Source organism: Synchiropus splendidus, chromosome 1, assembly GCF_027744825.2.
Source record: "Synchiropus splendidus isolate RoL2022-P1 chromosome 1, RoL_Sspl_1.0, whole genome shotgun sequence".
NCBI lineage: Eukaryota > Metazoa > Chordata > Actinopteri > Syngnathiformes > Callionymidae > Synchiropus > Synchiropus splendidus.
Window position 1 is genome coordinate 14,043,060 of NC_071334.1, and position 16,414 is coordinate 14,059,473.

The window sequence follows — 16,414 nt, forward strand, 5'->3', positions numbered from 1 at the left end:
TGTCGTGACCAAGTGTGTTAGATGGTAACTACTCAGATCATGGGGGTGAGGTGTTATGTTTATTTACTTGTTTTTCTCGTATGGAGGGAAGAACAGAGACGCCTGCAGCGGTGTGAGTATTATAAGAGAACAAGGACAGTACAAGTACAGCCTCCTGCTCCTAGCAAAGTCATCAAACTCTCAGCTCTCACATCCCATAGTACGATCACCTACACCTGACAGAACGGAAGATGACAACAAACATGCCGATCATTTTAGATGTCTCCATCGAGGTGCTGAATTTTCAGGCAAGCTTGTGACCTGAGGCTTCACTCTTATTGGTCTCTACCTGCACCATGACGCGGGTGTCACGATCACTTTGAATCATTAGATTTGGGCATCTTCACGATTCTTATTTGGTTCAAATCTCAGTCTTGTTCAAACATTTGTTGTCACTAATTTCACTACAATGAGTTAGTCAACAACATTATTGTTTGAGGGTTTGAGTCTAACCAGATAATGTTACCGTCAGGCCCTTTTTTTTAACCAGCATACAGCGAGGACGACACCGCCTCCCACTACCTCTACAAATGCTGGTGCTGGTTCAGGAAACTGAAAGTCATTCATGCTGGTAAATGGATCGATTCATTTACCACTCTTCTATTCTTTATGGCCAGAAGCTGAAAAAAAGAAACAACATTTCTCTTGACAGCAAGGACAAAGAAGTCAGATTGAAGGAATACAAAAAAATCTGCTTCTTCAACTGCTTAATAGCTAGTTTCACTGGCTTCCCTGAACTGCCTGTGTGTTTGTCAGTCCAGCTTACGTTTGACATATCAGGTGTGTATCTGCTTGGTGGAACATTGGAGGAAATGGAAGCTTTTACCAGTGCTTATCAGCAAATGGCAGTCCACAGCAACAGCAACAGCCCGGGCAACAAAACAAGCCCACAGGTGCTCGGTGTCTGGACTGAAGACACCATGTGGACCACTTAACGCCCCCCTGACTACAGCTCAGGGGGTCTCAGACTAAGGTTGATATCTATGCTGCAGAGGTACATGCTTGAAGTTATTAGCAGTTTCCTCCAGTGGTTACAGCATTCTTTGGTAAAAAAAAAAAATACAGTCTGTTACAAATCACACAAGGTTTGGAGGAACAAATGACTTTGGGCTGAAAAAGGACAAAAGCAGATTTTCTACAGATACTAGCTGTACAGTTAAGCCTAAATCAGAACTACACATGGAAAATTGCATGGTTTTATTCAACTAATAAGTGTTTTTAGATATGAAATTATAACTGTGATTATGTAATCAAAAGTTCCTCCAAAGCTCGAGAATGAGCAAGAAGAACAGACGCTCTCTGCAGGTTGGTTTGGAAACTTTACCTTACCTTCCTATCATTACCTTCAGCTGAAAATAACTTAACTGAGGACTTCAGTTGAGCCAGTGGCTGCATTACAAAATATTATTAAAAATACAAGATGTCCACATGATGGAACATCTTATGTTATGATGTGGCCGGGGACCTTTTCAACACCATAACTCAAACCAAAATATAATGTCAAGACAAGGTAAAGAGTTTTAGAAATTACTAACATTCGATCAGAATAACACCAGAGTGGCAAAAATTTGATATATTTTTTTCAAGATTTAATGGGGATATATCACATTTTGAGTGTCACTAAGGACGAGGTTTACTGCACAGCAAAGACGGGGGCTAACTGTAAAAACATGGTGCAAATGGTGCAGCGGCCAGATTTGAATTTGATTTAATATCTATGGCAGGAGAGTAAGATCGGTTGTGTCGTGTCCATGTGCAGCTTTTGAAGATTACTCTCCAGGAAACATTGATGACCCACCAAGCGCTTCCTTTGTTTCCTCAAATGATGATTTGAGATGATCAATCCTTTTATAGTTTTTAGATCATCACTCAGTACATCTGGACAGAGAGCACTCTTCTGATCACCAGGATCTTGAACATCCACCCCTCTAGTGTCTGTTTTCTAACCTTTCCATGCGGATGAACCTTATCTTCTTCTCCCTGCTTCTTCCTATCTTCTCCCCACACCCCCAAAATTGACTCATGTGTTGTCTGGACACCTGCAAAGTTTCCCAAAATAGACATCTCTTGATATCAGAGATGTCAGGTCATTTTATTTCTGGACAATAGCAGACACGCACTCTGCGTTGACTGTGTCCCATCATGCCTGGTTAAGGGTGACTGATGCATCTTGTTTCAATCTGCGTTTGAGGAATGGGTTTTCATGGTTAATTGATCGTCGCTGTGATTGTTGAAAAATACTAGGGAGCAGCAGAACAGTGAGGCTGAGTCAGAGGGGCGGATAGCTGAAAAACTGCAGCCCGCTGTCGACGAGCATACACACATGCACACGCACACACGTGCAGGTCGGTCGCACCATCCTTGTGGGCTGCGCTCATTGTTTCTCACCCTAAACCTAAGCATCCAAAACAAATGGCTAACCTTACCAGCTGTCTTAACCAAACTTAAACCCGGTCATAATGACCATGTTGTTTTGAAGACTTCATACTCACATTGAGTCTTGTGGTGTCTGGCAAAACAGCCCCACGAAGGCATAAGGGCCCCACAAGGAGGTGTTATCCCCAAAATTTATCCTCACAAGGATAGAGCTTAAACACACACACACACACTCAGAAACTCTTCTATCTATCTGTCTGTCTGTCTGTCTGCCTGTCCGTCTGTCCGTCCGTCCGTCCATCCGTCCGTCCGTCCATCTATCTATCTATCTATCTGTCTCAGCAAACTGTACTAACCTCATAGACACAAAAATCAAGGTCTTCCCAAACGACATGACAAATCTGCTGTACAATATCATTTCAAAAACAATGAAATACACAGGTGTATAAGACATTCTAAGTGTCCTTGTTTCTGCAGCTCTGTTACTGTGAAATGCAGTTTTCCTTCTCTGTTTCCCAATGGAAATAAGCTCCAATATCAAATGCATTTCCAGAAGAAAACCCTTGTCAGGGCACTTTATTGATACAGTAATTGTGTTTGAAGATTTTCAAGCAAGTAATTTGAAATATGAAAATGTGTGACCATATTGGTGACACCATCACAACAACATGGTAGAATTCTACTATCTTCAACTGACAAATAAGTTATTGAGTCAACTTAGTGCTGACTTGCATTTTCGCTCGCTTCCACATTTCCCTGCCTCAAACAATGACCAGAATGCTCCAGTCCCACCATCCTCATTTCTGCTTCCAAGAACCACCAGGCTGGAGCTTCCAACAGAATGTCTTTATCGACTTACTCCCCGACCCTGGAGACATCAAAGGAGACCTTGTTGCTGTGACAATAACAGAGAACCTTCCTTTACAATTTAGCTGTACGTCAAATCCATTATGGCAACTGAAGGTGAAAACCTTCAGGAAGGTTGGCACCTGTGGTGTCTGCAGGCATTGATCACCCCACTGTAATGGCACTGCGGCTCAGAATCCCATATCACTATGGCAGCTCACAATATAGTCATTACAGCTTTGATTCAGAAGAGCTTTACGCTGCTGCTGAGTTCATAGGCACTTCAAGACTGGTTCAAAACACTGGACTAAACACAATCCTCTTTCATTTCACCATAAAGTAACACTTTGAATGAGTAACTTTCATCATATTTCATGGCTCCATACTGTCAATTCAAATTCACAATAGAGCGTTTCTTCCTCAAATGTGCTGTATGTTGTACTAAAAAGCACACAAAGCAGTGATGTTTCAGTCAGCCGGTGCTATACATCCTACAGTAGATGATGATAACTTCTCTTCTGTCACGGACATAAGCAAACATAGATAGACCACTTCTCTAACACCAGAATGTTTTTTACAACAACCCAAGTTTCTGGTATCTCTGTTATCTATGGGGATCAGGGTCATGATCAGGGTTTATATTGAAAAGTGACACTTTATTTGACAGAAAAAGTCAACTTGTGCGTCCCTTTGAACAGTCACTAAGACAATACAGACCTCTTCCTCCACCGAAAACATGTCACCAGAGAATCAGCGAGACTTACAAACCCCATCATCACAGTTTAAAGCTCTGGTAGTAAACAACAAGATAGAAAATAAGTCTCAAAATGCAAAGAAGTCTTCAGTGGAGGCACTACAATGAGTAAATGACCAAAAAGAAGCAAAACAGAAACACACAACACGACAGCAGCTGAAGAAACACATTCACAATAAATTAAAAGTCGTCAATCTGCGACCTTCACTCAAATCTATGACAACTCTCATCTCCATCCTTTGGCAATGTAATATTTGCTTTTAATGAACGTCAAAAAGGGATTCGGCACTTTTGTTTATCTCCAATCAATTCCTGAAGGAAGCAGTTCTCAGCACTTTTTGTTCATATCGAAGTGTGTCAGTGAACACTCGATCTTTTTTGCATCATTTGGACTGCAGCAGCTGCCTATAGCCCCGGGTCACGATAAAGTCTCGCGCCTGTGATCGCCAGAGCAATAAAAGCAACATCACACAGCGTTGTTGGGATACTTTGTCTCTATGAACATTAAAGTAATAAAGATAGAAGAATAAATATCAACCTCATACTTTCCCATTAAAGCCAGTGTTTCCTATCTGTTAATGTTTATTTATTTGTTTTCATCAAGAGGTATGAGACAATGTACATACTCAGTATAGTTGGAATATATTTTGCACAAACATTTAAATTCTTTTAAATCTTTCAAAATGTGTTTATGAGGATCTTAAACATATTTCGTTGCATATTGTCACCCTCACAGTACCGATAAAATGTCTTTGGTTTCTTCTATACATATAAGCCTCTTAAATTTCACCAGTGTCACACACATTATATTTCATATTATTATATTTAATAGTTTAAATAACATTCTGTTCAACCTCATAATCTCATATATTTTGACACTTTTTAATGTATTCTTTAATCAGCAGATTATGATAAACCTTTTCCTTCTGTGGCCTCTGTAATTGTGAGTTTAATTTGGTTGTTTAATACAATCTTTTAGTAAAATAGTGCAAACTGTGTTTGTCCAGCCTCCAGTTATGTGTCAAATAATCAATCGTAAAAGTATTAACAGCAATTAAAGGCGCTAATAGACAGATTCTAAAGGCAACACGAGGGCTCAGATGAAGCGTGGGCGGTATCTACTCTGTCGTCTTCACTTGTGAAAGTCATTACTCAGTTAATAGCCACGTGTACTTCATATCATCTCTGCTCCTGCTTCAATTTTAGATCCATTATAGCGCTGCATGTCCCAAACGCTTCGTCTTGGAGGAAGAAAAGAAAAAAGCATTTCAAAAATCAATCAAATTCATATTCGAAGTCACGACCTGGCATCGAGTCATTCCTTTTGTCTGCTGCTGGACAAGAGTCGCAGCAGTGAAACCTCAAAAAGTAAAAGCTCTTGTTCACAAGGAGCCGTCTTAGCGTTGAGATGGTCTGATTAGACCGAGCTCTGGAAGTAACTCTTATGTTGAAGATAAGACAGCGTCTTGTGGAGTCTTCAATCACTTTGAAGATCTTGGAAAATTTCAAATGACTCCGTAGTCCCTGAGAGACTTGAGCAGCACTGTGTCCTTCACATCTTCGAAGACTCTGCGGATGTTCTTGGTGTCCGTGGCACAAGTGAAGTGTGGGTAAAGCGTCTTCCACTCGTCCCTTTTGTCCAAGTTGTTAGCCTGCATCTCGTACATTTTGCGGATGTAGCTTTTAGCATCCTCTGCATCTTGTTTCCTGCCTGTCCAGAAAGCAAATGTACAAATAGTAAGTACAGGAGCAAAACCCTCTGCATCCACCGCCTGCTGTCAGTTCGGTTTTTGTCTTTGTCCGGCCACCTTTAGATTTAGTTTGCATTAAACTTTGAGTTACGGGAGTTTGAAGATCTGCTCCATTGACGTCAATCTCAATCCGCATGACTGACGTCTATGACTCAGAATATCAGAAAAATGCGATTCTTGACACTGAAACTGCCTTGTGACGCACTTGTTCCCGCAAAATAAAAAACAAACAGCCCAAAAAAAATCTGATAAACCTCCATCTGTTAAATATTCTGTTAAGGTAAATTGAAATTGAAGATTTTGATCTTGTGTGAGGCTTTGTTTCACCGCACCAATGCCGACGAAAACCGAGTAGACGCCAGTCATGACACACACACAGGGTGGGGGGGGGTAGCAGCGGAAGCTTCATTCAGTGGTTACCATGGGTTACAGATGGCCGCTGATGATGGTGGAGGGGAAAGAATAGTGGAGTGTGGAGACGAGGCCCCTTGGACCAGTGGACCACACCGTCACCCTCACATACAACAACCACAGTCCTGAAGCGACTTCACCAAAACACCCTCTGTTGTTGTTTTCTTTCACATAATGGAAACAATTTCAAAACAATTCTGCTCAAGATAGTTTTCCAGAGCCTGTATTGTTGAGAGACTGCTCTCTAGTTTGCCGAAATTAGGTCCAAACCTGGATACATCACAAGATTCTGTGTTGTCCAATCCGGGAGTTCACTCAAACCTCATGAACCAGAAATAAATACATAGAATGTACAAATAAATATGAGGAAATTACGATGAAAACATGAGTAACTAAATAAAAAACCAATAAATGTATTAATATAAAATGAACGGTGGGCACAATCGTAAATGAATTGGCAAATGTAATTTTAAATAAATATTGAAACATAAATATTAAAAAAATAAACAGAGAAACATGAAATAAGGTCGCCACACACACCATTCACACGCACACTGGGAGCAGTTTTAGTGTCCAACTAACTAGTGAGCATGCCTTTGGGAGGAAACCGGAGTACCCAGAGAAAACCCACATGCACACGGGGAGAACATGCAAACTCCACCCAGAAAGGCCTGGAGCAGGATTTGAACCCTGAACCTTCTTACTGTGAGAAGGTTAGCAGTGCTAACCATTACGCTACTGAGAATATATAAATACTACTAACAAAACAACAATAACAAAATTAAATTAAACTTCAAACTGTTCATTTTCACTGAAACTTTTGATATTATTACCTTAAACATATTTTGAAATATAATCCTAAAGATCTTATCCTGGGTGCAATGAGATGAATCAGGCATGAGGTGCGCTTAACACACACACGTTCCAACAATACACACTCACCTGAAAAATTGGGGAAATATTTTTGCAGATCAGAGGTTTGTATTTTGTCTGCCAGGATGTCAGTCTTGTTGAGGAAGAGGATGATGGAGGTGTTGAGGAAGTAGCGGGAGTGGATGGTGGTGTAGAACAGAGCCAGACTCTCCTGCATTCGGTTCTGCCAGCAAGGTAGACAGAAATCAACAAAAGAGGCGCAAAGATATGTGATTTTACTGTGATCTGAAATGGTTAATGTGGAACAGGATGACTGGAGGACACGAGCAGGGGCATTTGATGGAGGCTGTGAAGGAGCGCTCGGGTCACTCCAGGGGTTAATGAATGTGTTGACTGACTTCAGAGTGGCTGGGAGAGATAAACAGCTTAGTGACAAGGTGGAACACCGGAGTGGACATGACTGGTAGGGGAGAGGGGAGAATGCTTCTTATATGAGAGTGACACCTGCTGGTGGACAGCCATAAGGACTTACTGAAACAGAAAAAGATGGGTACTGTAAATCATAACCTCTTATGATTTCTGACAAGCGGAGGACTAACAACAAAATGCTCTCAGAGGCTTCAAGATACAGTCAAAACCCTAGTCAAGTCTGAGTCAACCAGAGTCCATTGCAAACCATGAGTGACTCAAATCACACTTGAATCTTGTCATGCCACCAGCATAAATTGTAACCAAAATAAGCATGCGTGCTACCTCTTACATTACATTTCATTTGACAGCCATGAAAGAATTTAAGAATAAAGCAGGTCTTACAATCGTCTCTCGCTCCTCCAGGACTTGGTCGTATTCACTGAGTGAAGCCAGGAAAATAAGCGAGGTGACGTTCTCAAAACAGTGAATCCATTTCCGGCGTTCTGACTTTTGACCACCAACGTCTACTATCCTGTCGTAGAGATAAATACAAGAACAAACATCACTTCAAGCATTTCAAGTTCAAGTTCAAGCATCACTTAATGTTTCTTCAGCACTATTTCATCAGGGTTGCATGACTACAATTTCATGTCTTTCCAATCTGTTGTGAAACATAAAGCCATAACACTAGAATGAGAACTTTTATGACCGTTATGAGGCAGGACTGAAGCACGTATTTATTATATTGAAAATTAAAAAACAAAAAAAGTTGGAACAGTTGCAATAAAAAGACTTCAACATGCAAATGTTGTATTATATTTCTCGAAGCAGAATAATGACACATTCTGCTTTTGGAAAGAGAAAAACGAAATGCTGAACAAATTCACGGGTGAAAAACAAAGGTGACAGGTAAAAAAAAATCATAAACGAAGTTCCGAATGAAAACATGAGAAAAAAATCTGCCCTAATGTTTTTTTTTTTTTGGTTATGGAAAACTGAAAAAGGTTTTTTTTCACAAGGAAAAAAATATATTTCACTATTGATGTAAATGCGGTGTAAAAACTTTTTTTTTATATTTAATTGTGGTCTAAATTTTTAAACGAGTAGCAAATTGACCCCAAAAGATAGTTTTTAAAACAGAAATGATAAACAGAATGGAGGACAGTGTGAAATAAAGGAAGAGGTACATGTTATGAGACATATATAGTCCAGAATTCATACACAATAAAGTCGATTGAAAATTTAGTTTAGAATATTGATAGAAACTAATCTTACGGACATAAATGCAAAAAACTAAAAGTTGGGGTAAAAAATATTGGTTTTAGTGTGAATAAAGGAAATATTGCAAGGAAACTTCACACAAATGTAGCTGCTATATTTTGTGAGTTCTTTAAATAGGATTTTGCCATGTGTCGAGGAAATGAACGAAACTCTACGCAGTAAACAAGTGCACAACTACATTTAAACAAGGATGGAGAAAAAAAAAGACATTTGACACTTTCAAAATATTGCCACATGATGATGAGGGCGGGATATGCTGTTCAGGGCATCTATATTGTGTATCATGACAGCACACAGGAATTCGTCCAAGCCCTGTCGAACACTTCCTTCCAACTCTTCCTCAGTCTGCTCTTTACCAACATATGGAATTGGTTTTTAACTAAAAATAGGAACCCACGAAACCTATCTCTGGTTTCGGGCGCACATATTAGCGGCTGGAAGAGGTAGAAAAGAAAGGGAGGGACAATTTTAGTAGCTGTGTACTCCTCTCAGATCTCCTGCACAAACAATACATGCTCTCGTTCTGAATCAGACCCAATGGGAGACTCCTGACTTCCCAGCAGCGGCGGTCAGAAATGTGATCCTGTTGCGTGCAAGCAGCAGACAAAGCCCCGGTGGTGGATGGTGTCAGTATCACATTTGTCGCACCAGTGAAAGTCGCTGCTGCCCACCTCAGAGTGATGGTCTTGATGTTGAAGGAGTAGTCATGGATGCCTGTCGTTGGGAAGCGAACCCGCAACACATCCTGCTCTGTGGGGATGTAATCCTGGGTGGAGATGCGGTCCAGATTGTTCATGTAGCTGAAAGACAGACACGGATATAGATTAACTCAAGCAACTCAAGAAAACCTCAGCTGATCTGCAGGGAACATCAGCTATTGCAACATGACAGGTTGTCAAATACACAACATTGGGAAACCTGTCCTAATGCTATGGCTCAGGTGGATTACTGACGACAAAAGGAAAAAAAAAGTGATTAAAATATAAGATGGCGGTGTGTTGGCTGCATAACAGTGACAGAGCAGACAGGACTTTATGACAGGTGATATACTCTGTCATTAGCTCTTGTTGACATGATGGCTCTTATCTCGGACACCATGATGACTGAGCTGCTGGGCAAACACTGAGCACGGCAGCAACCAACCAGGAGAGAAATAAAAGGCAGGTTCTGCTCCAGCAAGTTGTCACTCATCCGAACAGCTTTTCATTAAAATGCTGAGCATGTGCCAGCATTTTTTGTCTCAATAAAAGAGATTTCTGTCAACATATTTGGCTCATGCCAGATATGTAATGAAGGTTCTCACTTGGTCTTTAGGCAGAGCCCTCCCATGGCAGAAGTATCCCAAAATACACACAGAGAGAAACGCACCCACCAGGGCTTTGAACCTTACAGGAGGTATAAATAAATTGATTTTTTTTGTGATATACATCGTTATTAGAGCACTATTGAAGTCATTTAAATTGGTCACTGTTTCATAATAGTGTAATACATAATGCTGTGTTGTTCCTGTGAGGAAACCTATTGCTCATTGACATGAGAAGATGCTAGAGACTCCAGTTTACCTGGACCACGCATAACCCTCTCTGTGATTCAATTCCTCCTTTTTGAACTCAGAACAGCTTCCATTCGTTACTTCCTATCATCATTGACCAAATCTTGACACAACAGATTATGACACTTAAGATGACAACCTGCAATGACAACTATAAAGAAAAATGTTTGAATAACTTAATCTCACATTTCTTTTTTTTACTTTCAAGACATCAACTTACATACACAGAGGGGTTGAAGGACACACCCAATGTTCAGATCCATACATGAATGTAAAGGTTTGAATGTAGAGAAAGGATTATTTTTTCTTTTATTCATTTCAGTCAATGTTTGCTTCTCCAGGAAGGGTGAGGTCCTCAGTCCCGTATTTATATCACAGAAAGGAGGCAGGTGTGGTGGTGCAGGCATTTCACACAGATGCTATCTTCTTATTCAATAGGATGTTTTGTAAGTCCTGAGTGAAGACCATCATGTTCCTCAGTCTGGGTTTATAGAAACGAGCGTCTTTATCTACGGGCTACTCACTATTCGGTGGAATCCAGGAGTTGGTACTCGCAGCGGCGGCTATAGCAGATCCTTATTCCAGGGTCTGCCCAGAGGCGGCGGATGGCATCAATATAGCGTTGGTCCAGTTGTGTCACCTGGACTGTATTCACCTGCTGCAGCAACTTGGCAAAACCCTGGGGAGCAGAGTTATGGCATCCATGTAGTATCCATTATAGTATGCATTTGGTCCAAAAGAACGGAAGAATCACAGACAAAGTCACTTTTAGACTTGACAAGGAATGTCCTCTTGTCACTTGTATCTGGCTTAAAATACTGACACCATGACAACATGAAATCACTGCCCACAGCTGAAAGTACTGCTCTAATTTATGAATCCAAAAGTAACAGACGAAGGTTTAAACAAAAACTTCAGTGGTTCTGGAGTAGCTGGAAAGAAGACTTAACCTCAATCAGCCATGTTTTTATTTCAAACATGATGGCTTTAGAGTTTCATGTGCCTCTGTCATGCACTTACCTCATTCTGAGGGTTGGTGTACGGTATTCTGAGCGTGCTCATGGCTGTCGTCATGGCGTTCATGGCAGTGAGAATGTTCTGGAAAATGCATTTTGCAAATGCTCTCCTTTCCTCTTCTGAGAAGCCTCGTCCGTGAATGATCCTCATCTGCCGGATGAAGGTTGTTTTCCCACTTTCACCAGTTCCTGAGTAAAAAAAAAAAAATCTTGTTGTTCTGGTAGGGTGGCAAAATTCTGAAAACTTCTGAAACAAAAATTAATGGGAATTTACGGGAATAAGGGAATAACCAGGGATACATTTGGGATATTGATAGGGAACTGTATTAAAGTTGAGGAAAGTACATTTTAACATAATCCTGACTCACTCAAACAGATGCCATTCAAATACACTTGAATATCCATGCTATTCCTCAATCAGATGCATAGAGCACACAGCTTACTGCATAGCTAGTGAGACCACACCCCTAACTGGCACTGTGCATGCCTCCATCACATGTACAGAACATTTCTCGAACGAGATGATCAAGGTAGGTTAGAGTTGAGGAGGCTGACTTGCTGTGGCAACCCCAGACGGGAAATGCAGACAAAAGAACCTTCCATTTTCTGAACATGATGTAATCTAAACATACAAAAGTGTGATGTCCGACAAGAGTAATGGAGTAGAATTGCAATCGAACATGGGTGGCAATTGGATTTGATTCGGGGCCAAACATTATGCACAGTTATTGTTGTGAGGGGCCATAAGGCATAAGAGAGAAGGCCAAAGGAAAAACAGTCTTAAATTTTGCTGAGAAGATTGCTAAAAAATTGCTGTGACATTTTTTTCCATGATGCTTACACTTTTTAAACACTATTTAAAGTTGTTTTTTTTTTTTTTTACAATTCTTCAGTTGTCTGACCTCATGAGGGCCACATAAAAACAGGGAAAGAGCTGCATGTGGCCCCCGGACCCATCTTTGCCTATGTCTGCAATACAGTATGCAATAGTGATGTCAATAATCCGCAAGATTCGTGACTCAAAAAGGGATACAACCATTGATCATCGTCAGGAGCCTCATATAGTCCTATTCTTAAGTCATGTATTTCCATCTAGGCCTTTGTAAAACTAGAAAATAAATTATAAATTTGAGTTGAGGCCATTGACATGACACAAAAATGTGTAAACGTGAAAAAAGGGAGGCGGTGTTTGTGTGTTTAATATCTGGTGTGTGACTGTGAGTGACTCTGGTATAATGAGCACATCTGTCACGACACACCGCTGCTGCCGACAGCGAGGAAGTCGCGGGGTTTTTGAGCGTAACTAGGTATCACCAGTCACGATCTGGACCATTCTTCACATACTCTAATGGTGACACATGCTTCACATAACTCCCTCTAGGTCACCAAACAGGCCAGGCAGTTTAATTTGACAGGCGGTCTTTAATCCCTATGTGTCAAGGGGTAAATCAAATCAGACTTAAATCAAATAAAATCACCGACCTAGAAGAAGAATTTTGATTTCCCGCCGCTCCTTCTTCTTCTGGTGCTTGAGGATCCTCTGGATCTCTTTGTCCACTGCGATGCTCCTCTTCTCATCTTCAGAAAGGCAGCACACACAGGAGCGACGACAGGTCTGCCAGCAGCTGGCCATGGCCCAAACAACTGCAGAACAAAAATCAGTTTGAGACACAATGTCGAGAGATGGACGGTGCTGATTTGGTGACAGGATTGAATATAACTCACATTTACAAAGTCGGTGTCACTAGACACCTCATGGTTCACTGTATTGACATTTTGTATGTCTGGGCAACACAAATCACTTCCATACACTCAAGCTATGGACTTTCCTCAAACATAAATGGCACTAAAACATGCTCAGAATGAGCGCAGCTTTAGTTTTCTGGATCTCAATATACTTAACAGTTATGAAGTCCCCGTCAGAAATAACACTTCCTACTTTACCTCTCACTCGGCTGTCACTCTCCGAGAACGCGATCAGGCACGGATTTCTTTTCTCGGCCCATTCCCGCTGACCCGGTCCACCGCATATGCCACTCAACCTCTGATACCTGAAGACGTTTCTCCTTTAGCCCACTCGAAACAACCTGTAGGTCAGGAGAGTCCACCGCGCCTACGCAGGAATGCTTCGCTCTGCAATAGGAATTCGCTTTGGGCAACGCAATGTCAAGGCTGCGCTCACTCGCAGAAGCCGCGCCGGAACTGCTACCAGCCCCCCTCCAAAATAAATGCATAAATAACACGCAAATGCGTCTTCTTATTTCATCTGAAGTGTCGACGAAATCACAAATATTACTACAGCACTTTTAATATTCAGTACTGAATTAATAGATCATATTTTCTTGGTGTCTTCTAACTGCAAAATATTGATCAAATTCAACAATCAACTTTTCAATAAAGTCAGCCTTCACACATCGTTTAAATGAAAAAGCGACACATGTGTTGATATAAACCGGAAGTGTGCCAGCGCTAATTCTGTCCGCCTTGACGAGAGAACCGCATTGAATGAATGAGTTCGCTTCTCCACGGATAAAGTTTCGACTCCACTGCTGCGGAGACTCTTGTGTGCTTCGTGTTTCAGCTGTGCGGGCCTGAAATAGCGTCAGACGCTCTGTTTATTTCAAAGTTTCTATTTATAACGAACACAAACGATATAATTAGATCACTTTGAGCCTGGATCATGTTCTATCTTATACAAACTTCAGCGCAACACACGTTTATTGTGTGGCTCGGTTAAACACAAAAATAATGCAAGGCATTGTCAAAATACCAATCTGTGAAATACATATTTATAATACCGCCTTTGTTTCATGAGTTTTCAAAACAGAGATGAATCCGATGTTTAGTCAGTCCTAGCCGCAATCTTTTGTTTTATCCCGCAGAACCGGTTGGCCCGGCCTTTCATGGGCTCAGATATTGGGATCACATGAGCTGTGAGTCACCATGGCAACCAGGTGGAGGCGAAGGAGCCAGCTCATGGTTAAGAGGTTCCTTGTTGTCCGGGGGATTCCAATCTATTCCTAACCTTTGTTTAAACATGCGTACAGCCGGGAGATTGAAATGTGTCAAAATCCACACAGATACTGTTGTCCCCATATAATATACATTCAAAAAACGAGTAAAGGTGAAGAATTTGGCGAAAATCAAATCAATCAAAATATGAGATGACAATAAGGTGTAAATTATTCATATTTTGCTGCACAAGTCACATATGTGACATACAAGTTTTAAATGCTGCTTGAAGATAAAAACTAACTCACACTATAAATTCATAAATGTGTATCAGACTGATGTATTACTTTTACAATACATGCACTTAATATTCTTTGTATCATACCAGTTATTATTCAAAATTAATATGCCTATACATAATATACCTCAATTTACTCGCAAGTAGATTTCGCAGGCTTACATTTTGTTGTTTTATCGCCAATCCGTTATTGTGGCTACGAAGTTGTCCTTTTCAAAGTAAGGCGAAAGGAAGTGCAACGAGATAAAGTGAAGGAACTGCGGGAAGAACGTGAAGGATGAACAAAAGTTCTCGTCAATCGGAAAGAAGACAACTGCATCGTTCATTCCTGGAAAAAAATATAATCTGCATTTCCTCGAATAATACAGCTGGATTCATAATCAGTATTCTTTATTTTGATGAATCTTTTTACAGCTGGTCATAAGAGGAGACTTTGTCCCCTCTTGTGGGAAACAGACAGAGGTCAATGATTAATCTTGACATGAGGAGAGAGGCTTCTTGGAGCAGTTGGGTGAGGCAGCCTCTTGATGAGACCATATAAATAAAAGGGGGCACTATAATTACTATAATATTTTTTTTGTGGCTGTCCAGAAGCATCTTAAATTATATTCAACGAATAGAAAACACAATATCAGTACTGTGAACAAATGAAATGTTGGTATTAGAAAGACAGGTTTAGCATGTAAATAGCTCGATACTGGAGTACAGGCAAGAGGTAAAACACCAGGATCTATAAATCATATGATATTATAGAGTACAGTAAATAATACTGCTGTTTTAATAAAGTTTAACTTTTTGCTTTTTTAGAAGCCTATGGTCACGTCAATAATATATCTGTGTTTGTTTCTACTGGACTTTGTGATTCGCGTAAACGCAACTCATTTTTGTGCACAATCTGTCGATTATTTATTTCGAAAATACTGTAAATACAGTCGGCGAACTGTTGAAATGTAATTCCTATATTGACCAGTAGAGGTCCCTTTATTCTTCTTTATGGGTCAGTTATCCTCAGTTAAACTGACATCACTGGGCAGCATTTATTCATAATTATTGTTCCAGAAAACCCTCATAAAGTTAATTTAAGATCCTGCTTTAATTTCACCCATGACTGCAGCTAGTATGCAATGTTTAGCAGGTTCATTCTTAAAGTCTGCACCATCATAGAATCCGGCTTAGTGGCTATTTTTTCCCATTCATCCATTTTCATCTGCTTTTTTCTTCATCGCGGGGGCAGCTGTCAAAGTAACGAAGTCTAGATCTCCATTACCCAAGAAGCCTCATTTATCCGGTGTGTCCTGAGCCTGACCCAAGACATGGATAGTTGCATACTTCACAAGGATGTGCAGGATTAGATGCATTAATCACCTCGAAGGGCCTCTCTCAGTGTGTCCAGTCGCCCTGTGGAGATAAGTTCAAAGTAGGGATGTAGAGAAAATTACTGAACATGTTCTACACCACGACCCAGCGTCCCCACGACTGAAAATGCTGCAGCCATCCATCTACTCATCTCACTCTGCACCAAAATTTGAACATGGACAAGCATTTTAGTCTCCACTGTGTCTCGTTTTTCTGGCAATGTAAACATGAGCCTTTCTGTGCAGGATTACTGGAAAACACGAGACATCTACTCTATTCAGTCATAGCAAAGAACACAAAGTCACTTCAAATATTGACAGGATGTGGGATGTGTGCAGACAAACCGGATAAATCAAGTCAAAGTTACTGTGAACATAAAATTCTTTGTCTTGTTATCAAGTATCCCACTCAAAGCTCATCATTTTATAGATCATCGGCAAAAACAGTAATCATGATTGTTATATTTCTGTTACTAGTTAGTTTTGGAAATGTGGTGGT

At 40.6% G+C, this 16,414-nt stretch overlaps 1 protein-coding gene across 1 annotated transcript; it reads right to left on the reverse strand.

The window, feature by feature from the left end:
- Positions 1–3,053: 3,053 nt before the first annotated feature.
- LOC128761256 (guanine nucleotide-binding protein subunit alpha-11-like) lies at positions 3,054–13,418 on the reverse strand. The gene is made up of 8 exons (XM_053869451.1): positions 13,255–13,418; positions 12,793–12,954; positions 11,315–11,499; positions 10,819–10,973; positions 9,414–9,542; positions 7,864–7,993; positions 7,120–7,273; positions 3,054–5,726 (listed from the first exon to the last, which is right to left on the reverse strand). The coding sequence occupies exons 2-8, from the start codon at positions 12,941–12,943 to the stop codon at positions 5,521–5,523; spliced, it is 1,110 nt and encodes a 369-aa protein (XP_053725426.1). The 5' UTR covers positions 12,944–12,954; positions 13,255–13,418; the 3' UTR covers positions 3,054–5,520.
- Between the last annotated feature and the right edge of the window lie 2,996 nt (positions 13,419–16,414).